Source organism: Zalophus californianus, chromosome 5 (genome assembly GCF_009762305.2).
Source record: "Zalophus californianus isolate mZalCal1 chromosome 5, mZalCal1.pri.v2, whole genome shotgun sequence".
Classification (NCBI taxonomy): Eukaryota; Metazoa; Chordata; class Mammalia; order Carnivora; family Otariidae; genus Zalophus; species Zalophus californianus.
Genome location: NC_045599.1, coordinates 31,960,483 through 31,985,620, shown reverse-complemented (window position 1 = coordinate 31,985,620; position 25,138 = coordinate 31,960,483). Strand labels below are relative to the sequence as shown.

General features: G+C 39.7%; 1 protein-coding gene across 3 annotated transcripts in view; it reads right to left on the bottom strand.

The window, feature by feature from the left end:
• Positions 1–25,138, bottom strand: part of CTNNA1 (catenin alpha 1) — a 315,689-nt gene that overhangs the window by 19,818 nt on the left and 270,733 nt on the right. For all 3 annotated transcript variants that reach the window (XM_027606834.1, XM_027606835.1, XM_027606836.1), the window contains exon 10: positions 10,730–10,822. In XM_027606834.1, the coding sequence (XP_027462635.1) occupies positions 10,730–10,822 (93 nt within the window). The remainder of the gene's footprint in view (positions 1–10,729; positions 10,823–25,138) is intronic.

Genomic DNA, 25,138 nt, shown 5'->3' with positions numbered 1-25,138 from the left:
GCTCCACATCGATCCCACAGTGTGGGGCCTTCTTAAGATTCTCTCTCTCCCTCTTCCTCTCTGCCCCCCACCCCCGTCGCTCGTGCACATTCTCTCTTAAAAAAGAATAAAAAGTAATTGTAAAAACACACACACACACACACCCCCAAACACCCAGCTTTATTGAGATATAATTCACACACCAAAAAAATTCGGCCATTTAAACCGTACAATTCACTAGTTTTTAGGATATTCACAGTTGTAAAACCATCACCACATTTTTAGAACATTTAAAACATTTTCATCACCCCAAAAACAAATTCCATATCCGTCAGCAGTCATTCCCCATTTCCCTCAATATTCCTTAGCCCTAATTACTGGAAACCACTAACTTTACTTTCTTTCTCTATGGATTTGCCTATTCTGGGCAGTTCATATAAATGGAATCATTTTAGTATGTGGGTTTTTGTAACTAGATTCTTTCACTTAATGTCTTCAAGGTTCGTCCATGCTGGGGGCACCTGGGTGGCTCAGTCATTAGGCTTCTGCCTTTGGCTCAGGTCATGGTCCCAGGGTCCTGGGATCGAGCCCCATATCAGGCTCCCTGCTCAGTGGGAAGCCTGCTTCTCCCTCTCCCACTCCCCCTGCTTGTGTTCCCTCTCTCACTGTGTCTCTCTCTGTCAAATAAATAAATCTTTAAAAAAAGGTTCTTCCATTCTGGAGAATGTGCCAGCATTTCATTCCTTTTTATTGATGAATAATATGCCATTATACAGATATATAAGAATTTATTTATCCATTCATCAACTGATGGACATCTGAACCATTTCCACCTTCTGGCCATCATGAATAAAGCTGTTATGAACATTCATATACATGTCTCTGTGTTTTCATTATTCTTGGGTATTTAAGTAGGATTGGAAGTAGAATTTAACTTTAGAGAAACTGCCAGACTGTTTTCCAAAGCAGCTGCACAATTTTACATTCCCACCAGCATATATGAAGGTTCCAATTTCCCCACATCTTCACTAACACTTGTTTTTTTTTTTTCTTTTCTTTTCTCCCACTCACTCTCTCTTTTTTAATGATAGCCATCCTAGTGGGTGTGGAATGAGATCTCATTGTGGTTTTACTTTGCATTTCTCTGATGGCTCAGGATGCTGCACATCTTTTCATGTGCTTATGGACCATTAGCATGTATTCTTTGGAGAAGTATCTCCTCAGATCCCTTGCTGTTTTCATTCAATCAGTAAAGAAGTCAAATTGAGAGAACAATTAGTAACATTTCTAGGTACAAGGTCCTTAGGGTTATTAGAAATAAATATATTTGTAATAATGCAACTTGGAAGGGAAGCAAAGACAAGATGAAACTAGTGGTGATGGGAGTAGGGATCTAGATGAAGCAGAATAACAGCTACCACAGAGGCATCTGGGCATGCAAACTGAAGGGTAGGATCTGGGATAAGTTTTGTTAGGTGCCAAGGAACCACATGCCTTCAGGTCATTGTGTTTAATTCCCAATATATTGGAGCAGTATTCAAGAGTAACACCAACTTAGCCCTCAAAGACTTTTAACAAACTGAAGCAGGACACCTCCTAGACTCCTCTTCCTGCAGAAACTAGTGGAAATGCCAGACCATTCAGACCATCAGCTAGAGATTCGGAGACGTAGGGCACTGGGCCGTCTACTTAATAGTTATTGATAGCCTGCCACTTTCAAAGGTGTATGTGTTTAAACAATCATTTGTGAGAAGACTTCCCATCATCTTTTCATGTGTTATGCGGTGGTCTTTTCATCATCTCAAGGCTTGTTCTTTGCCTCCTTTCCTTCTTGCCATTCATTCACTTCCCATCAGGTGGTTCACCAGTGAGGACCACTCTTCATTTCTTAACTCACTGATTCACTAAATGCATCAATGAATCGGAGCAGAGCTAGACCTTTTAAGAATATCTGGCTGAGAAAATGTTTCCTAACTGAGCCAAATAAACATGGGCAGGGAATTAATTGTATGTTTTAAATACGAAGATAATTCCTCCATTACAAAGAGAAAATTGCTCTCTTTGTTCAGTAACATATCTCACACAGCATAATGGAGAAAAGGCACCTTGTCTAAGGTTAACTCTCATTTTCATTTACAGAACTGTTTACAAAGGACATGTGATAAATACTCATTTCTGATGACTCAGTAAATTAGAAATAGAAAGATACTTAACATATTACTTTAAATAATCATCAAATATAATACTTAGTGGCAAAATCTAGAATCATTTACCTTAAAAATAAAGATGTTATTGTTATACCTACGGTCACCATTAGTTAAATAATAATATAATGGTCCTTCTTGTCAATGAAATGGGAGTGAAATAAAAGAAAAAGCTGTTAGAGAACACAAAATTACTTCTCAATACAGACGATCTTTGTTTACCTAGGAAACTGAAAAGTCATTTATTAAGAGTTCATTAGGTAGCTAGACAATATAAATATATTTTAAAAATTAATAAATTTTTCTATATGCCAGAAAAAAGTTAGAAAATAAGAATGTCAGATCTTTTTGAAAGCCGTTAATAGGAAATATAAGGGGTTAAATCTGTGAAAAAACCCACATGACTGAAATAACAGTAAGTGACTAAACTTTTCTAAGTTACATTACAAAAACTCAAACAACAACACATTTCTTGTTCTGGGGTAGGAAGAGTGACCTATTTATTCACAAATTCATCTGGAGCAATAAATAGCTGGGAATAGCGAAAAAATCTTGGGGATAGAGAGCAAGAGTAATGAAGAGTTAATTAAAAAATGTAATACAAAGCTTAAGTAAGTAGAACAGAATCATCTAAAAACAGGCCCTATCATAGAGCATAATTCAGTGTAGGATAAAAGTAACATCACATACCAGCGGGGAATAATAGTACATTATTTTTACATTTGATGTGCTATCTGAAGAAAAATAAAATTAAAGCCTCACGTCATGCTTATATTTAAATGCTAAGATTGTTTCCAGACAGATGAGATAACAAAGCTAAAGAATTTATTTATGCTTTTAATATTTAAATAGAAATAATATTTCTCACTTCTTAGAAAACTATCCCCTATTTCCAAGTAACAATGGGAGAAGTCAATTCATAAATTTGACTATATTATTCTGTATTTAAGCCTATATAACAGATGAATTATACAGTGTTACGTAAATCTGCAAGAACACCAAAATACTAGCAGAAAAATGGGGGAAAGACGTGGACAGCATACCTAAGGACTAGTAAACGGGAAAAAATTTACTCTCACAAATCAAAGAAATAAAAATTAATGTGAGTTAATATTCTTGCTCAATAAATTTGCAAAAGGCCCAAAACTAGGCACTGCAACCATGTTGAATGGTAACTTTTAAAATGCTACTGTTGGCTAAAACCTCTAGAACAATGTTGAAAAGGACATCCTTGTCTCATTTCTGATTGAAGGGGGAAAAGGCTCAACCAGTTCCCATTAAATATTACATTTCACCATTAAGTATGAAGTTATCAGGCTGAGCAAATTCTCTTCTGTTCTTGGTTTACAAAGTGTTTTTTAACAGGCCTTAATGTTAGATTCTGTCAAATACTTCTGTTTTACTTCCACTGTTCTGGCTATTTTTCCCTCTGTCTCCTTTACTGCCTTGTCTTCCTCCACTAACAGTGAAGTTCCTCAAGGTTCCATCCTATGCTGCCTTCTCTCCTCTTTCTACACTTCTCCCCTCATTGTGAGCAATTTCATCTAGTTTCACGATTTTGCATACCATTTAGGTGCCAACTACTCCCACATCTCCTATCTGTACCATTCATTCTAGCTCCCAACTCATATCCATGCTACATACCAAACAGCTCCACTCAGACATCTCACAGTTTCCTGCTCCCAATCATGCTGAGTGGTCTTTCTTTAAAATTCTTATCACTCAAGATGCATAATGTTGGGGACATTTCCTTAGTCCAATCAATCTCCTCCTTTCAAGTCTGGGCTCTACTCGTTTCACACCTTCTTCTCAAACCTGTAACACTTCTGCGAGCATCCTCACTCTCAGCTTGTAATTCTGCTGCTTCCTATTTAAATGGGAAGGTGAATGCAATCAGAAGACAATGTCTACAGGTTCCTATTACCAAATCTACCCACCTACCTGCATCTGCGCCATGTACTGTCTTCCCTTTTTAAAAATATGGTGTTCAATCTATGCTCCCATCTCAGATCAACCTTTCTTTCCACCTGTCCCCTAGATCTCTATTTTGTCTCCCCTACTCCAGAACATTTCTCTAGTTAATTCTGCCTCCATTGTATATTATCAGTATAGATATCAGTATCTATATATCTATATTTTCTTATAAATTCCGATCATATAGATTATCTATATTCTATTCTATATTATCAATATTTGATACTGATATTATTATTCTCTATTATCAGTATTTCCCCTTTACTGGTATTTCCTAATTCTATATTATCAATATTTCCCCTCTATTCTATACTGTAACTACTTCTCCTTCATTGGACTATTTTCATCAAGTAAACATAAAAAACATGCTATTACAGGAGCGCCTGGGTGGCTCAGTCAGTTGAGCGCCTGACTTTTGGTTTTGGCTTAGGTCATGATCTCAGGGTTGTGAGATCCTGCCCTGCATCAGACTCCTCACTCAGTGGGGAGTCTACTTGAAATCCTCTCCTTCTGCCCCTCCCCTGTGCACACATGCACACTCTCTAAAATAAATTCTAAAAAAAAAAAAAAGAAAAGAAAGAAAACCATGCTATTATAGCTCCCAACTAAAAATAAAAAACAAGGAACACTCTCAATCCCATATCCACCTCATGCTACCACCCCATGTCTCTATAAACCTTACCTAAAACTTGAAAGAACTGCCCACATGCTAACCTCAATCCCTCTCTTCTCTTGAACCCACTCCAGTCAAGCTTGTGTCTCCTAAACTCTACCTAAACTTCTTTTATCCAAAGTAACTTATGACATCTACAAGTTGCTCAATCCAAGGATAAATTCTCAGTTCACTTTCTACTACCATTGAATGAACACCCTTCCTACAAACACTGTTTTTCACTTGGCTTCCAAGGTAGAACCAACTTCTAGTGTTCTCCTGGTCTTACTAACCCTTCCTCAATCTCCATTACTGGATATTGCTCATCTCCCCAAACTCTAAATGCTAGAGAACCCCAGTTTTAGTTCCTAGACCTTTTTACTCTAGGTATACTCATTCCATTAATGAGTACATTCAGGCTCACGGCTTTAAGCATCATGTATGTGCTGATTAGTCTCAATTTATACATCCTGTCCAGATCTGATCCCTGAATTTCACTTAGCATCTTGCTTATCAATTACCATGTCCAAAATTGAGCTCCTTATTAACTCTTTCCCTCAAACCACTTTTCCTTATCAAAAATAAATGACAGTTCCATGCTTCCAGCTAGTTAGACTGAAAACCCTGATTTCTCCCTGGCTCTTCTCCTTCCCCTCCACCTCACATCTAATCCTTCAGTAAATTCTATCATCAAAATATACCCAGACTCAAGCCAGTGCTCACCATGCCCACTGTCCTCCTCCGTCCTGGATTAACACCAAAGCCTCTGTTTTGGTTTCTTACTGCTGCCGTAAATAGTTTAACTTAAAACAACACAAATGTATTATCTTAAAGTTCTGGATATCAGAAGTCTAAAATGGATCTTAGCTAAAACCAAAGTGTCAGCAGACCTATTCATTTTAGAGGCTCTAGGGAATCCAGTCCTACTCCTAGAGGATGCCCACACTCCTCTACTTGTGGCCACACTACTCCAACTCCTTCTTCCACGATCACAGTGTCTTCTCAGACTCTGACACCCTTGCCTCCCTCATATTAGGACCCTTGTGATTATACTGGGGGGCCAAATGGATAATCTAACCAGGTAAAAATTCTTAGTGTTTTTGTTTTTTACCTTTACAAAGTCCCTTCTACCATAAAAGGTAACACATTCACAGATTTTAGGAATTAGTTAATGAACGTTTTGGGGCCAGGGTGGCAGGGATTATTCTGCTTAGCACAGCCTCCTGAGGAGTATCTGCTTCTGTCCCTCTTGACAAAAGTCATGCAGACTGTGTTCAAACCTAAGTTAGATCATGTCAACCCTCTATTCAAAATCCTTCAATGACTTCCCATGTCACTCAGAGTAAAGAGCCTTACCATGGCCCTAAAAGGCCCCAAATCACACAAACTCCTCTTAGATATCTGACCTCCTTCCTCAAAGCCTCTGTGTTTGCTGTTCACTCTACCCTCCATGACTTGCTGGGTCATCTCCTCCAGGTCTATGCTTCCAAATCACGTTCTCAGTGACGTCTTTCCTGACCTTCCCATACTATCTAAGACATATATTGGAATTTGTGGGATGCAGCTAAAGCAGTGCTTTAAGAGAAATTTATAGCATTAAATGTTTAAGTGTGACATTAGAAAAGAAGCTCTCAAACCAATGATCTCAATGCTTTGAACTTCAGAAACTAGAGAAAGAAGAGCAAATTAAACACAAAGCAAACAGAAGGAAAAATAGTAACTGATCAATACAAATGACCAAACCTCACTCAAGAAGAAACAGCCAGTGTGAATATCCCTGTATCTATTACAGAAACTGAACTGTTAAAAACCTTCCCATAAAGAAGACTATAGGCCAAACAACTTCATTGGTAAATAATCCCAAACATTTAAAGGACTAATACCCATTATACAGACTTCTCAAGAAAACAGAAGAGAAGGAATCACTTTCCAAATGTTAGGATATGGAAATCAGACTTGTCATGAGAAAAGAGAATGAGACCAGTATAAAAATGCAAACCCTACAAAGGAGAATGCAGCATCTCTGGTGGCCTGTTACCTGCACAGCCTTGTCAGAGGGAGTGGAAGTGGGGTGGAGGCGGGCAAGGTACAGAAACTTTTAGTCAGAAGCATCTCCTTCCAGCTCTTCAGTGAAACTGCTTTGAAAGAAAAGATCAGACAATATCAAAAGTGGAAAAGTGAGCTGGTTCAAAGGCAGATGATCCTCTGATTGTGAAATAACAGATGAGTGAGAGCTGAAGTCACAGGGTACCGTGGCCTGTATGCTTTGGCTGCCCCTTTAAGAGCCATATAGTTTCTCACCACCGATAGGCCAGGCCTGTGTGGGTTTGTGCTTATTTGATGCTTCTTAAGCCTGTCAGCCACAAAAATGATCAGCGTTCCCAGAAGCACAAAGGGAAAAGAAGCAATATGAAAGAATGGGCAATTTTAAAGTTATTTCTCTAGTTAGTGAGAAGTACAAAAAAGAAAAAGAAATGCAGATAAGAAGTGGCTTCAAATACTTAATTCAACCTTGTGTAGACTTCCAAGGCCACGCATTAAACCAGGCTCTATGAATTATTAAAGGACCAGATCTGTATTAACCTAAATGTACAATGCTCATTCTCACAAATGAACTAAGAAAAGTAAAATATTAAGTGAGATCATCTCCAAAATGCCCTCCTACAATTTTAAAGACTCAATTGTCAGAAACATTCTTCTTTTTCTTTTTCCTCCCTGCCTAGCACCAAATGAACTAAACAAGTGAAATATCCTAAGCAGGTACCAAGGACTAAGACTTGGGAGCATTCACAAACAAGACATGCCAGGGATATGTGGGGTACAGATTCAGATCTCTCTTCAAAACAGCTGGGTTTTTCCCTTATAAAACCATGTGAGATTAGGGCTCCGTGCTCAGATGGGAGCAGGTCTCCCTCCTGATGAAGAGTGGGAGAGTGCAGCCACAGAGTAGAAGGCAATGCAGGCACAGACAGCTGACCTACTTCCTTTCTTATAATAGCAAATCACCAAAAGATGTGGGTGCTTTTTTTTATCCCCCGAGCAACAAAATAAAGCCACTTTCAGGTTACTTCCTCCTCAACTTTAATTAATCTCAAATATTTGAAGTTAACGTTGTTTAACTGCTAAAAAGTGAGTACTTTAGAACAGTTCCCCTTTCCAAAAGTTAATTTGCTATTGGTTGGACTGAAAAGTGGGAAAAAAGCTCTAGAGGTTCCATCTATCATCCCTCCCCTTTAGAAAGGAAGGTCTAGGATCCAACTCCGAACTGTAGGCGGAGCCACAGAAAAGCAGTCCCCAGGGAAGTTACACACGAGGACACCCCCAGCACAGGGACCTACTTCCTAAGTGCAAGAGCCTGCGTGTGAGGCACAAAAAATAGCCTGGAAACACCTCACAGGTACTCCATCATCCTGGGGACAGATACTGACAGCAGCCTCACAATTAAGATAGACTCTAAAAACTGTCTACACACTACAGCATAGGAAACCCCTTCTTAAACTCCTGGTGAACTATCTCGCCTTGTTGATTAACTTGCCTAGACTCTTGTTTATCCAACAAACCAGTGACTATGGAAGGGAACGTGTCAGGGCTAGGGCCCTGTGCTGGAGGTCGCTGCCTAAATCAGGATGAAGAGTAAGGAGTAAGCCTCCACTGAAAGCCCTCTTCCTCAGAAGGATGGCCACCAGCATCTTTGAAGAAGAGGCCCTTTGAGCATGCTACACATGGGCCAGAGTAAGCCAGATGCAGTCCCAGAAGAGTTTATCACGCTCAAAGATATTCAAAACTTTTCATTAGTTACCAATTGTTTAAAATGGAGACTTGACAGAAAAATCTGAATTGCTGACTTCTCTTTTAAAATAATGAAAGGAGGGGCACCTGGGTGGCTCAGTCGTTAAGCATCTGCCTTCAGCTCAGGTCGTGATCACGGGGGTCCTGGGATTGAGCACGGCATTGGGCTCCTTGCTCAGTGGGGAGCCTGCTTCTCCCTCTCCCACTCCCCCCTGCTCGTGCTCTGACAAATAATAAAATCTTTTAAAAAATTTAAAAAAAGAAAAAAGAAAGGACCTGGCAACAATGGGCTGGGGTGGAGTTGCAGCTACCTCGTGTAGGAACACCACATAATACTCAGGCTGTCACTGCCATGCCCACAAACACCAGCTCTATTTGCCTTCAAGGAGTCTGCCCAGCCCCGCTTGTGAGCACAAGTAGAAACGAGCCTAGGTCAGGGTCTGGGAGACAAGCAACACACCTAGAGAAACGCCTTTTTATCCAGAACATACACCCAATACCAAGTGTGGTCTGGGCACTGTCTACACCTACTTTCCTTGAGGGCGTGTCCTCACTCAAACCTCTGCAACACGGCCCAGCCACACATGATCTATGCACACCATCATTTCATTAGGATCTACTGGACTCTCCATGCGATTTTTCTCCTAGGCTTTAAGATCATTTATATAAATACTCTTGGTAGGTGTGATCAGCGTATGTTACCATCTGTTTCAGCTGATATGTGAAAGCATTGTCACTTTTCAAGCATTTCAAAACCAAATGGAGAACTAAGACATTAAAAACAAAGTGCTGATAAGGTACAACAGCAAACTTGAGGAAAGAAGGCCAAATCTTAGAAATCTCTAAATTTACTTCACATAATCTGGTCACCCATGAACTTTCCACAGGTGACTCAATCCATTGTGCTTCTATCTTTACAGCTACCGAATCCCACCAGATTTCACGACTGGATTAAAGTTGTGGAGATGTCCAACACATAATATGGATTCACAATATGGCCCATCACACCAGTGTTCAGACAAAGCAGCTCTCACTGGCACATTAAATCCACATGGGTGAGAGGAGAACAAATGCCCTAACTAGCCTGTGCACCAGCTACGATCCCAGATTAATAACCAAGCGTTCCTTATTGTGGTGGCCTATCTTGAGTGTCAGGAATTATATACACAAATGAGACCTCAATATATTTTAAAGCTGGTTGCAGACATAACACAGAAACTTCATTCCTGGGATCTGTCTTCTGTTACTCCAGCTCCTATGCTCTGTTTTCTTTTATCTGTGGCCACTGCCTTTTGGCAGGACATTTAGACACAGTGAATGTAAATCCTCCGAGTACACCAATGAGGCAGTCTCTACGTGGGAAATCAGAGAGGCAGCCTCTTCCATGGAAAACAGCACTTATACTCCTGTGACTGTCAAGGAGCTTCGGGCCCCACAGACACAGTCCATTCCTCTCATAGGAGGCAGGCAACACACTGGGCATTTAACAAAGCAACTGTCCTTCTGTGTGCTTCAGAGTCTTCTGAGAGTCCCAGATGCTTAACCCAGCCTCATCACTGGTCTTCCAATATGCCATTATAAATGGAGAAAAGTTCTCAAGCTTTTAATTCAGTAGCTGGCTGGATTACATTATTAATATCTGTATCAGAATATACTTTAGGACATTATGGAGTAATGGTTCTAGCTCTTGAATCTTGTTCCCTCCAACACAGAGATCCAAATCCCAGGCATTAAGCAGGCGCACAGGTGGGTAGCTGTTCCTACCGTCAGGCTCATGGGATAACTACCCTAATTGCAGGACTGCCAGATGTTACAAATGGCCCTCTCTCAAGGAGGGTACAGAATGAATAGTGTGGTCACTACCCCCCTCCATTTGCCAGCAGTGAAGGACACTATGCATTTTTAATGAAGGGCAAGGGGATAGTAACATGTCATGCCCCAGGGAAATGTCACTTGAAGTTAAACACAAATTTCTCCACACTACATGAATTCTGGATCAGTGTTTTGTCTCCCCCCCACCCCAAGACTTCCATGTAAAATCCTAAAAACAAAACTAAAAAAATAAATCTCAAGTCCACTCTAACCAAAATCCAGTTGGCTGGTACTATAAACATTCCTGGTCATACCTTACCTGAGGACAGAGGGCTTCTAGCTGGCTTGCTGACATTCGAACAAGTTTCACACCTTCTTCATTGTTTGAGATGGAACAGGCCAAGTTGGCAACCTAAAAGAAGGAACACCATAAAAAGATCTTTGAAGTTTTTCTTTTTGATCGCTAAAGAAAACACATGCATACCTACTCCCACCCCGGATCTTCTACAGAACACATGCCAAGAGCGTCAATGGAGTTTTACTTCTCACAGAGTGATTGCCTACTTTGGAGGACAATTTTTTTTTTAAATCTCTGTGCTAAGGAGATAGTACAGACCTGTAACAAAGGCCACACTTTAAGTTGGTGACTTAAATTTCAGGGCATGTAAATCAAGGTTTTACATGTGCTCTAATCTGCCTCAACAGCAGCTTCAGAAAGAGGTTCTCGTGGTGTGGACAACAACATAAGACAATCTAAGGAACCAAGGGCATCAGGAAAGAATAGTTGGTATCATCAAATAACAATATACTATGCAGCTATTTCTCGAAAAGAAATAGAAATTCTGAGTTGCTATTCTCACGTGCTGGGTGAATGGATGCTTACTAAGCCAAGAGGAGTTTTACTTGAACACAAAGCTATTTTCACATAAGAAAATAGTATTAAGACAACATCAAGATGTACCAAGGCCATCTTCATCAGAAATGTAAAAAGTAACAGGGATGATGTCCCACAGTTAAGAGCAAAACTGTCCTCCGACTGGGTTCTCAAAGGCACTGCCAGCTGGCCTCTCTCCTAAATGGTACTGCTTCACGTGAACTAAAGTCCTGTCCTTCTCATCCAAGTATCTCCGGGACACGGCTCAGGAAGCCAGAAACAGTCTTTCCAGGTTGTGTCATACTTGCTCTGCTGAGGCCCTGCCGGTGCCGAGAAGGCGGCTCTGGAGCAACTGTGAGGGCTATGATCACTTATCCATGTTTCTAAATGAACAGGCTTGCCAATTCCATTAGCAACACCAAGGACCAAATGAACACACAGTGCTGAGACACACCTTTCCCCCGGTGACAAACTGAGTTATGAATGACAGAGGCATGGGCAGCTCAGTACCAGAGGTACTTTCCAGGAGCTTAAATGCCAGAGTAAACAAGGGCAAGGGTGATAACCTTTGATTTTCACTCCTCCACCCAATGAAAGCACATAAAGGCACAAGAAAAATTACATACTATTATGGCTATTGTTTGCAGTCATATGGTTAGGGATTATCAGCTTTCTGTAAGACTGCTATCAGAATCCTGCAATGCCTAACCATAAGAGGAAACCAAAGAACTAACGTGCAATTTATACATAACATGTAAGGAAGTGAAAAATTAAGTCAAATCCTTAATGTTTAGGGGACTTCAAGATCCTATAAAGAAGTAACATTTTACTCCCCCCAAAGATTACAATTCCACTTTCTAGTATCATCTGGATCTGGGCAAAGAGACACTAGTCTTCACGATGGTAATAGAGTTGATTGTAGACTTCTATTTTTTGTTTAAAAGTTATTGCAGGGGCACCCAGGTGACTCAGCCAGTTAAGCATCCGACTCTTGGTTTTGGCTCAGGTCATGATCTCCAGGAAGTGGGATGGAGCCCCGAGTAGGGCTACATGCTCAGCGCAGAGTCTGCTTAAGATTCTCTCTCTCCCTCTGCCCCTCCCTCACTCTCTCCCTCTCTTAAAAAAAAAATTACTGCAAAACATGACCAAAACTGTATTTTGTAGAATATTAAAACTTTTAAAAAACTTATCCCTCAAATGTACATTTTATGATGCTATAGTGAAGGGAAAAGCTTAAATCAGATGTGTTCATGAATCTGTAACTCCTATTGCCTCAATTCCTTAAGAAGGCATTTTGAAAAACAAATATACAATTTGAGGTTCATCACTGAATTAGCAGTTTGGGGCTAACAAAGATTCCTGGTGAAGTGAGCATACTAAGACCCAGCACCTCCGCCCTACTCTCCCGCCATTTGGGAGGCCAGCCAAGTGTTAAGTTCAGGAAGGTCTGTCATTGTGTTTCTATCTTCTACTCTCTAGTCACGACTACCACAATTTTATTTCAATTTATACTCTCCCAATTTTACGAATCTGTAAAACCCAGAAAAATACTTAAATTAAGAAGCAAAGATTATGGAAACTATCATCCACTGTAGATCAGACACCTGAGAGTGGTGTGTGGCTGAGGCTGAAATGGCTAACTTCTGTAAACCATCTTTCCTGTTTCCTGATACAAAACCTAACAAAATAAAGGTTACGGAAGACTTGTTCTTTATTTTAAAATATTACTTTAAATGGTTTCTGATGTACTGCTGAAGCAGTTATGTTCTACAAGAGTACACTGCCTGTTTCAGGAGGCCACCCTGCCTGGCTGGGGAGGAGGAAGCGGGCGCCTGTCACTGACAGTCTTCTCCAGATGAATGAGCTTCTATTCACCCTCCAGGGACAGGGCTACTCACTTCTAACAATGACAAATGTGCAAATGCAACATCTCAACCGTAGCTCTCTGAGAGGCTGAGAGGCTAACCTCATATACTAGTGCCAGGCTTGATGACAGTGAAAGCTGAGGTTGAGGGAAGGGGCTTCCTAAATGTCTCCTTCTGGGGCTCTAGAAATTTGGGAGAGCAATTAATACCGAGACTGAAGAAGATTCTCGAGTTTGAGTTAAAAATACTTAGAGCAGCTAACTTGTAGAGAACCTAGCAGAGCACTTACTGCACAGTACCTCTAAATTTGTTCTGAGAATAAATGACTGTATCTCTGCTCTCATGGTAAATTGTGTATTAACAACTTAAACGTCTTTCATTCCTGCTAATCCAATAAGTGGGCTAAGACTAACACTATGATCACTAGCTTTGAAATCATGAAGGCCTCTTGCACGGTTTATGCCTACACCGTGTAAATTTGGACCTTGTAGAAGAGCAGAATATTTCAGAAAACCAGCAACTCCCTGATTTAAAAAAAAAAAAAAAAAAAAAAGCCCTGGAGTCCTGCTAGTTTAAGGGGTAGTGCAGTAACAATCTGTGCTGTGGAGAAAGAAAAAAAATCTCACAGCCAGGCTGCGTCAGTCAACAAATATGACATCTGCACATTACAGAAAAGACAACTTTTCAAACATTTAGGAAAACTCTACCTTTATACTAGATTTTCTCTTCTGAAGTTCTGTAGTGGAAAAAATACCCCACTATGACAACTTTTTCTCTATTATACATGTGTTGATGACTTTAAATGAAGCTGAAATTTGTTTGAACTCAAACACAAGTTGTATCCCACTGCCCTGAGTAACTGCTTCTCATTCATATTTGGCTGAGGTGCTCTACTAAGTCTGGACCGTCTGAAGGAAGTTAAGATTTCTTTTTGTTCTCGGCAATAAATTAATCATTTATTAGTGACCTAACAGACTACACCCATTTTGTGGGAGTGAAACACGTGAGAAGAACTTTGGAAAAGGGAGCTTTTAAGTCTAAGTGGTGATACCACGACCATAAGGCTGAAGAGGATGAAGCTCAAAACCTAAATTACTTGCCACTGGGGCTTTGGGTCAAGCTACCACCTAAGTTTTCCTCTTTAAAATGGCTGAGTCTGAACTCTCAAAAAAAAAAAAAAAAAGGTACAAAATAACAATAACTCAACTTTCCAAACCTGTCACGCATTAAGTGAGAAGTCCCAACTGCACATCATATAAATTTCAGAACCACTTAAATTTCCACCAGTTACTCCCAAATCCACAAGGAAAATGATGGAACAGAGTAAGCCACCAAAAAATGAAGCATGCATGGATGACAGAAAAATTCCTAACTGGATTGTGGTAATGGCCGCATACTTCTGTAAATTTAGTCAAAATCACTGAATTGTATAGTTAAGATGAATTTTATAGTCTGTAATTTATGCCTCAAAAATCTTCTGTGTGTGTTTTTTTTTAATGAAGGGCTAACCAGGTATTAATTAAGGAAAATTATCAGAGGCTAGATATGAGAAAGCAGAAATTCAATGAGGAAAAAGCAAGCACTGAAAACAGTGTTTATATATGGGTGGGGAATAGAGAAATGGGGTATGAGTCATTCTGTGATCAGAATTTGGGTTTTTAATGGACCAACAACATCATGGCCCTCACAAGGTAAATGCCTCTGATCTAGTCATGTGTTAGTGGTATCCCTAAGCAACCAACAGAAGGAAATATAAATGGAAATTTTCCCTGATGGAAGGTAATCTAAACCCAGGCCTAAAGAATTCTCATATGCAAAATGCCAGGAATGTGAATTTACAATAAAAAAATGCAGGAAGTACACAAGGAGATAAGCTATCTTGGGCAGAAGTAAGCAAAACAATTGTGTAATCAGATCCATAATGATGGCAGATACCCAAATGACCAAAACTGGAGTATTTAAAAATATGTTTATTATGTTAACAGAAATAAAAGAAAGTATACAAAGGAAAAATACATTCAAAAATGACGAGGCATATTGGAGAAGGATCAAAGTAGAACCGCAAGAGAAAATTAATAACTTCACAACTTCTAGAAGTTTAAAGTAATCTTGACTAAATACTGATAGAAAGAGAATTACTAACCTGTAAAGTAAAACTCAAGAAATTATTCAGGAAAACCAAGAAATTTTCATGATATGGAAATCACACAAAAATTAAGAGATGTGCAATTAGACTGAAAGAGACTACTATTCAACTATGAAGGATTCAGAAGGAAAGACAGAAAATGGGAGAGCAGCAATAGTGAAAGAGATTTCAGTTAAAAATTTTTCAGAGTGGATGAAATATAAATTTCAGATTTGAGAAGACCAATTTTAGTAAGTAGGGTGAATAAAAAGAAATCCATACCTGGACATACTATTGTGAAGCTTTACAACAACAAAAACAAGATTTTTAAAACATCCAGAAAGTTAATATAAATTATTCACAAAGCAAGCTCAGTAAGACTGACTGTTGACTTCTCAATGTGTATGTACAAAACTCTCTAATTAACTGGAAAAAAAACCCTGCTAAATTGAGTAACAATAAGTAAACGTATGCTCTTTATAAAATACATTTAAAACATAAACAAAGGTCGTACACTTTTTAAAAAAGAAAGGAGAAAGCTACACTGGGATGATCAGAAGGAAGCACCTGACTCACAGCCCTCTGTTCTCCCCAGTATTGCCACTGGGAGGCTGAAGGCCACATGCTAGGCCCCTCACGAGATCACAGCTGTTTGCATCTCAACTCAGTGGCAACTGAATGATATGACCTTGCCTTTTTAAAGAGAAATGACCAGAATAAAAAAAAGATAATCATGTGGAATCTGTCACTGTATTAGGTATTAAAATGTTGAGGACTCTATTTAATCATTACATGACCTTTATATATAAATATATAAAAGCTCCATGTAAGGATTCTTTCCACATTTTTAGGATAGGCTATTTCCCATGAAAAAATGGGCATCCTCCTTCAATTCTAAAGACAACAACTACACAACTGATTGTTTCATCCTTTCCCCCTTGCTACCAGGAAATTCCATGCCAAATCCAAATGCAGTCGTAGTAATTATAGTTCAAAACTGTCTATTATTCTTTTCCTAGGTCCTGATTTTCTACATCTACCTTATTTTATCATGTATGTCTTTATTTGAAATAAGCCGTATCAAGTCTAATTTAGGGAGAGGCAGGATATAAATATAAGCATCTCTAATAAAAGGATTAGAAAAAAACACCATAAACTATTTTAAAAGGCTTGGCTATTTGATATTTTCTTAAGGCTTTCACTGTAAATCGCCACCTAGATGATACAATAATCATTTCCATTTACTTGGTTATCATATGGACCACTTTAAAAGTTCCCTATTTCTCACTACAGATAGAAAGGGTGCCTGCCTAAACAGCAGTTCATCAGCTCTACTGATGAGCAAACAGGAGGGCCTACACTCTTCTGGAACAGGATGAAGACTGGGCAGAGCTTCCTTTGTCATTCCTACCAATGTTTCAAGAGAAAAGAATCCTGATGTTCCTTGAGAACAAAGTTCATCTACTGCCTTCACTAGACCATCCCAAAATTTGACTAAGTGGTTAAGTTCAGCCAAAAACACTTGTTTTGGATATGAGGTGTTAAAACAGTACACACAAGACACTTCTGTTTTGCAGATTCATGCATATGAACTTACAGACCTTTGAAAATGTGGGAAGACCAAGCTCAATAGGCTTAGTAAATTCTTTTGGAATCCAAGGTCAGCATCCCCCCGCCCAAGAACACCAACTGTTTAAACATACTATAGTCCTAGAAAACTGAAGCTTCATTTAATCTGCTATTTACAAGAATTTCAGTCTACAGTATTATACAGAAGTACTGAGAAAATACTGAAGATGTCACAGGTGGATCATATAAGGTCAGTGTTCAATTCAAATGCTCCTTACAGAGACTTCTTCAAGGCTACTTTACTGTGCATCATCAGCAAACCACAGTACATAAGTAATAATGCAGATCATTCAATCTGCAGTAAAAGTACACATTTCAAGCCAATAAAGTCCTGGATAATGGGAAATATCTGGGGTGTGGGTGGCATACAGGGCAATGCAACAAGTAATGATAATCCAACTCAAAAGCATACCAGTTACATTTACTTTTTGGTTCTTTTTTAAAAGATTTTATTTATTCATTTTTGAGACACAGAGAGAGAGTTTACATACCCACACACAAGTGGTGGGGAGGGGCAGAGGGAGAAGCAGGATCCCCGCTGAGCAGGGAGTCTGATGCGATATGGGACCTGATCCCAGGACCCAGGGATTATGACCTGAGCAGAAGGCAGACGCTTAACTGACTGAGCTACCCAGGCATCCTACTTTTTGGTTCTTAAAACAGAAAACAATGAACTAGATACCATCTTACTGTAGCAACTTCATTACATTAAGAGGCCCATTTTAATGCAATGTCTGAAGCTGAGTGGAAAGGGATATTAAGTGATAGTTTTTATAAGCAAGATTTCATGAATGGCATTTTTCCTATTTCACTCTCAATTCATGAAATTGAAAAAGGACTCAGAAGAAAGCAAAATTAAAAGGGAAAACTGATTGCTCCTTAGCTATTAAGCTGCTCATAGCCAGGTGAGGTAGGCAAAGAATGAAGCAATTAAAAAGGACACGTGGGTGTTGCATTATTGACAAAAAGGTTAGTATTTCTGACAAATTTTTTATCTCAATACACTTTAAATTGAAGAGCAACATAAAGAAATCATTAACTTGATATGGGAGAAAGTCAAGTATAAAAGGTATTATCATCACTCAGAAGCACAGCCTTGCCCTTTCATAAGAAGATGAAAGAAAAGCCCTCAGCGCTATACTGCAGAGTAGAAGAAAATGGTGAAAAGAAGCATCACCCAGCTCACCAGTAATGACCTTCAGCTCTTGCTCCCTTACTCACTGACCTTGGGGACACACAACCTCTATGCACCCTTCTCATAAAAAAAAGGACTTTGATACTTTGTGGTAATGGATTCCACTGACAAATGTGGTATGAGACAGGCAGAGGTCCTAGCCAGAACCTGAGAAAATAAGAACAACTTCACGGCAAACACTCCATTATTTGCTTTTTCAAATAAAACAGAGTTTAACTGAGTGAGGATCCAATCGGCAGCCAGCCCTACACAGCCTTCTGGACACTAACTGTGTGGACACAGAGGGACTGGAGAAATTTGCTTCTGCTTATAAAACTTTAAGAGTCAGCATATGGTTTTCATTCTTGAAATTAATCTCGTATTTCCATAAAGTGATATACAAGGAAGGCACCATAAAAGGCTTCCATTTTTAAATGGGTGTTATCCCTAATACTACTCAGAAACTATTTTATATATTTGAAGCAACTTTACATGACACCCCAAATTAAAGCATAACCTTTTTATACTATTTTACTTGGTCTGGAAATAAACTATTTCTATTAAAGCAATAAATAAGACTTCCAAAAACCAAGTTAGCAAGTGCCAACACATCTGCTCCAATTTTATTTTGGTCATGTATTAAAATGCTACTTAAATAACAGTTTTAGCTCAGCTTCCATTTAAAATGCTGATAAAATGGATAACTTTTTTCACATATCATCTTAGCGTCATTTCTATCACATTATACAAAAGAAACAGACTATATAAATTATTTTTATTGTCTCTCTCTCTCTCTCTAGTAGAGCATAACTTTCATGGGGGTGGAGATTTGTGTTCTGTTCATTAGTACCTCCTAGTGCCTAGAACAGTGACTGGGACATATCAAGAACACTATAAATATCTGTCATAAGACTATCACATTTTTTTCCCCTCAACTATAGAAAATTTGCTATAGGCTTTTGAAAGTTCTGTGCTAACAAACAAAAATATTTCTGAAATTAGTGTCAGCTCATCTTTGATAAGTTTCCAATTTTCCCCTTTATCTTCACATCCCAAAAAATTTTACAATTAATCCCCTCATGTATACATTATACAGAATGATGTGTTATGATGCTCTTTTGTATAAACATTACAAATACCCAAGCTTAGTATCAATGATGTTCAGTCATAACATACAGCTCTACATTTCTCAAAGTCCAATCCTGAGACCAGTGAATGATAATCCTGGGGGACGGTGTTCCAGGGATGTGAAGTTACTGAGCACCTCAGTAACTTCACTGTTTATTACCTGAGAACTAATATTCATTCATTCATCTAGTAGTTAGTGAGTACCTACTATGTTCCAGGAACTGTTCTAGGCCCATGTTCTCAACGAATTTATATTCTATTAAGAGTATGAGGTGGGGAAGAGAAAAATAAGAAAACAAAACAGACCTAATAATTTCAAATAGTGAAAAATGTTATGGAGGCTACAAAACAGGTGAATGGTTTAAAAAAAAATGATGGAAGGTGGAATGGAGGGGATGAGGGAACCAGGAGAGCCTCTATGCACAGGAAACATCTGAGCAAAAGCCTGTGGGGTAGAGGATAAGTAGACAGAACATTCCAGGCAGAGGGCCCATGGAGTGCAGAGGACGTAAGGTGGTGACGTGTTTGGCTTCACTTCAGTGCTGAAGAGCACATTTTTCTAACACCCAATGAATCAGACCACCCAGTTTAGGGATCACATGTGAGAGGAGTGCATCTAACACCAAGGAGTAGCTATCGTACAATAGCAGCACCCAAGTGTTCATGTGGAAAATGTTTTTAAGGGGGGGCAAAGCACAAAAAGAAAAAGAGAAAGACTAGAAGCAGCTGGAAAGGCAGGCAGGGTACCTTATGGACCACAGTTAAGAATGCGGGTTTCAGGGGTTGCTTGGGTGATTCAGTCAGTTAAGCATCTAACTCTTGGTTTCCGCTCAGCTCAGAGTCATGAGATCAAGCCCCACAACAGGCTCAGGGCTGAGCTTGGAGCCTGCTTAATATCTTTCTCTCCCTCTGCCTCTGTCCCTTCCCCCCTGCCTCTGCTTACGTGCACACATGCTGTCTCTCTTTCTCTCTGTGTAAATAAATAAATCTTAAAGAAGCAGCAAAAGCAGGAGACTGTGGGTTTTAGGATTTTATGTGAAGTGTGCCTAGAAAGCCACAGCTGAATGGGTCCTGAAACAAAGGAATGATGTGATCTGATTTAAAGGGGTCATGCTGGCTGCTCTACAAAAAAAGAGACTAGAGAGAGACAAGAATGCAACCACAAAAATCAGCTAGGAGGCAGTGGCAGAAGTCCAGTGAGATAGGATGGCTCAGACTAGGGAAGTGACCATGGAATAAAGAAAAGACAGGATATGGGGAGGACATGTAGATTAAATACAGAACATGAGGGGAAAAAAGAAGACTCAAGGATGACTCCTAGATTTTCGGCTTGAACAACTGGGTGGAATGGTGCCCCGCCCCCAAAAAAAGCCAGAAAAAAAACAAGGATGTTTATTAAAACATTACATGTAATAATGAAAGACTAAAACAACCTAAATAACCTACATGCCTAATGGTAGGGGACTAGTTAAATAAATGGACCAGTATGCAATCAATAGAAATACTACAAATGACTACTTTGTAATACAATAAAATGGCTATGATATGGCAAGCAGGAGAAAAACACATTACATCGTAATAAGTTATGATACCATTTGCCTCAAAAAATAAATCAGTATATCAGTTTTATAAATTTTTTTAAAAAGTCAACCCACATATAAAGTAAGTATAAATCTACTCCAAAATGTTTTTTTCTTTGTGCTTTTATTTTCCAAATTCTCTAAAATGAACTATTTCTTTCTTTTATAATTTTTTTTTAAAGCTGTATTTTTAAATGGCAATGTCCCAAAACCACACCTACCTAAACTGGTGCTTTTTTTTCTCCTCAGGCACCTTGCTCCATAGGGATGCTTTCAGAAACTCCTGTAATATCTCTAATGTTGAGATATGAGCAAATGGGCAAATGAGCAAATGAGCCTACGCACTGTTGCTATACAGCAACCCTGGACAAACTCTGGCTGATGAGAGTTTTATGTTGAGTCTAGATTCCTACCACAACAACTTCACAGCATCCCCAAATGGTTCTGGGAAGAAGCCTGGCTTCACTTTGGTGCTGAAGAGCACATCTTCTAACACCCAATAAATCAGACTACCCGGTTTAGGGATCAGACGTGAGAGGAGTGCATCTAAGCCCACAGAGTAGATATCTGATATACAGCAGCACCCAAATATTCATGGGGAAAATTGGGGGGGGGGGGGGGGAGAAAAAGAAAAAAAGAAATTATTCAACAGCACATTAACAGAAATCTCCTGTGGGAAGCTGATAAGCAGCTGGAATGCACACAGCTGCTGCTAGAATATAAACTATGCTTCCGGTAGGTATTGCAATGTTAATGGGGTGATCACGGAAGTTACCAAAAAGGATATAAGGGAATAATGTAGACATGTTTTATCTAGATTAAATTTAGAGAGCAAGATAAAAATAAGGGGATTCTAAACAGGATGAATGGCCAACTATATACTAAAAATTGTTCAATCAAGAGAATGATTTCTAGTGGCAAGCTGTAAGGTTCTAGGAATTTAAAATTTTTTGAGTAGCCACTAAAAATGATGAAATTAGCAAAAATAATTTGCTGGGGTTTCCTTCCTTCCTTCCTTCCTCTCTCTCTTTCTTCTTTTAAGATTTTATTTTATTTGAGAGAGAGAGAGAGAGAATGAGACTCAGCAAGGGAGCCTGACTGGGACTCAATCCTAGGACCCTGTGATCATGACCTGAGCCGAAGGCAGACATTTAGCTGACTGAGCCACCCAGGTGCTCCTAATTTGCGGTTTTTTAATCCCAAAATATTACATTTTAACATGTAATCAACATAAAAAGCTAATGAGATATTGGACATTCTTTTCCCATACCATATCTTCGAAATCAGGTGTGGGTTTGTAACTGACAGCTCCTCTCAATTCACATGTGCACAGCAGTAAAAAGGAGAGGAAGTTCCAGAGAAGGAGACTGTGGCTCCCCTTTCCTGACAACCAGAGAACCCAGCAAAGTCCCCCTACAGAAGCAGTCCAAGAAAAGATAAGTAACAATACATGGATGTTACAAAGAAGGGGCATTACATATCAGAATGAGAACCTATGATTCTACAAGAAAACAAACACTCACTGTGGTGTGAAGAGACGGACCCAATTCCTGAAGAACAGAAGACCTAGCTCCCAGGGGGGAGAACCGCCAGGGAAAAGAAGAACAATGCAAGAAGAACCAGATAAGGGAAACAGTAAGTCACTGGGGGATGGCCACAAACAAGATGCAGTAAAGCTGCAGAAAACCAACACAGCCCTGTGTTACCTCGTCTATTCTACATGCCTTTATGGGAGCATGGCCATCTCCCTGAAAACCAGGCATTCCACATTCCTGCAAGATGGGGAGGTGTTTCCTGAAATGAAACTTCCATACCCGACACTGCTTCAGTTAATGATAAGAGTGTGTTTGTTATTCATCATTGGCCCTGACAGTTTATGCTAATGAGGTAACTCCTGGTGGGCCCCTAAGTACACACTCTCCTGAGTTCTAGGAGTTGTTCTAGCACAGTATCAGACCTCAAGAGGGCCATGGGAAGCCCCCAAATTTGTAGTCAGTTAGTCAGAAGTGTGGGCAGCCTGGGGACCCTCCAAACTTGCATAAGTGCAGCAGTCATGTGGGGGGGGGGGGGTCATGAGGACTCCTAAATGTAAAGTCACTTGGGTCAGAAGAGCATGTGGCAGCTTCCATCTACATTGAGAGCAATCTTGCTGGGGATCATGCCCTTTATCTGTGGGGTCTGTGCTATAGCAGAGAGTTTTACTTCAGTATTTCATCTTACTTATTTTTTACTGCAGTATTTTAAGAAGTCAAACCTATCTGGCAGAGTTCTCAGGGGCTGCAGAATCTGTGCCCCTCCTTTCCTGCTAGTGCCATTAGCCCTATTCAACTTTCCCAAGTTCTCTTACTTCCCTAAACCCCTAGGAAAAACTGCAAAAGGCCACAAAAACCAAAGTCAGCTGACATTTACTCCAATTTAAGAAGGAACTAATGCAACAAAAAAAGTAAAGAGATTAACAAAACAATCAAAATGAAATATTTTGGGGTGCCTCGGTGGCTCAGTCGTTAAGCGGCTGCCTTCAGCTCAGGTCAGCCCCACGTCGGGCTCCCTGCTCGGCGGGAAGCCTGCTTCTCCCTCTCCCACTCCCCCTGCTTGTGTTCCCTCTCTCACTCTCTCTGTCAAATAAATAAATAAAATCTTAAAAAAAAAAAAAAAACAAAATGAAGTATTTCACCTTTGTTTAAAACAAGTCCCTCACTAGTTCAGTGCTCATCATAATACATAAGCAGTGCGGGGTAGAGAAGCCTTGTCACTGAAGGATAAAGTTCTGCCTTGAGTCAAGAATTTTACGCTTCTACAACACTTTAAAAACGCATTTCCTTTTCAAGCACATATGCAATTATATATCCTAGTATCTCTATTACCATAAATGCAATTCAACTGTTTGCAGAGTTGTACTACAAAGCCTTTAGTTATGCCTCAGGCAGTAAGAAGGATGTCATTTAATACATATATGATAAGTACGGGGCTGTGTGTGACAGGGGTGAGAAAGGGGTCAGAACTGAGTTGTGATAGGGAACACCAAACTCTGAACTCCAAAGATTAGTAAAGTTCAGAATGAATTAAAAAGTGGAAGCATGGACAATGCTCCTGAAGCAAGATCTCCAGAGCCATCAGGTCCACATAATGCTGTCCACTACACTAGCAAGCTCAAAAGGCATAGCCCTCACTGCTGGAGGACCTTAGGCAAGTTACTTAACCTCTCTAAGCCACAATTTCCTTACCAAGAAATGCTGTTGTGGAAAAGGCATGGTATTTGCATACACCTGGTTGCACAGCAGATGTCAGCTGTGTTGGATGAGGATGACAGAGCAGAGCCCTCCAGCACTAGAGACAAGGGCTTGCTCTCTGAGGTTCAGGGACCACAATGAGCTGGTTCCCATGCCACTACCAGTACCTGTTACCCTATGCCTTGGGCTGACAGTATCCTTGCTTTCTGCTTTACAGGCATACTTTCTAATATGCAGGCTACTTACAGGAGGTTGGCTTCCTAAAGACAATCTTTGTATATCTGGAGGTTACATCTCATGCTATCATTGACTATGGTGAACAAGATTATGCTTAAACACAGACACAAAATGATATTCTGATTTTAATTCCAAATGAATCATTAACTTGAATAGAAGACTGACCTATGACCCACAACTATATGGTCAACTAATCTTTGACAAAGCAGGAAAGAACATCCAATGGAAAGCCTCTTCAACAAATGGTGTTGGGAAAACTGGACAACACACAAAGAAGAATGAAACTGGACCACTTTCTTACACCAGACACAAAAACAAATTCAGAATGGATGAAAGACCTAAATACGAGACAGGAAACCATCAAAATCCTAGAGGAGAACACAGGGCAGCAAACTCTTTGACCTCGCCTGCAGCAACTTCTTACTAGACACGTCGCAGGAAGCCAAGGAAATAAAAGCAAAAATGAACTACTGGTACTTCATCAAGATAAAAAAGCTTCTGGACAGCAAAGGAAACAAATCAACAAAACCAAAAGGCAGCCTACGGAATGAGAGACAATATCTGCAAATGATATGTCTGATAAAGGGTTAGTATCCAAAATCTATAAAGAGCTTATCAAATTCAACACCCCAAAAACAAATAATTCAGTTAAGAAATGGGGAAAAGACATGAATAGACACTTTTCCAAAGAAGACAACCAGATGGCTGGGGCTCCTGGGTGGTTCAGTCAGCCAAGCATCTGACTTCGGCTCAGGTCATGATTTTTGGGGTCCTGGGATCGGGTCCATGTTGGGCTCCATGCTCGGCTTCCGCTCTCCCTCTGCTTCTCCCTCTCCCTCTGCTCTCTCTCTCTCAAATAAATTAATAAAAAAATCTTTAAAAATAA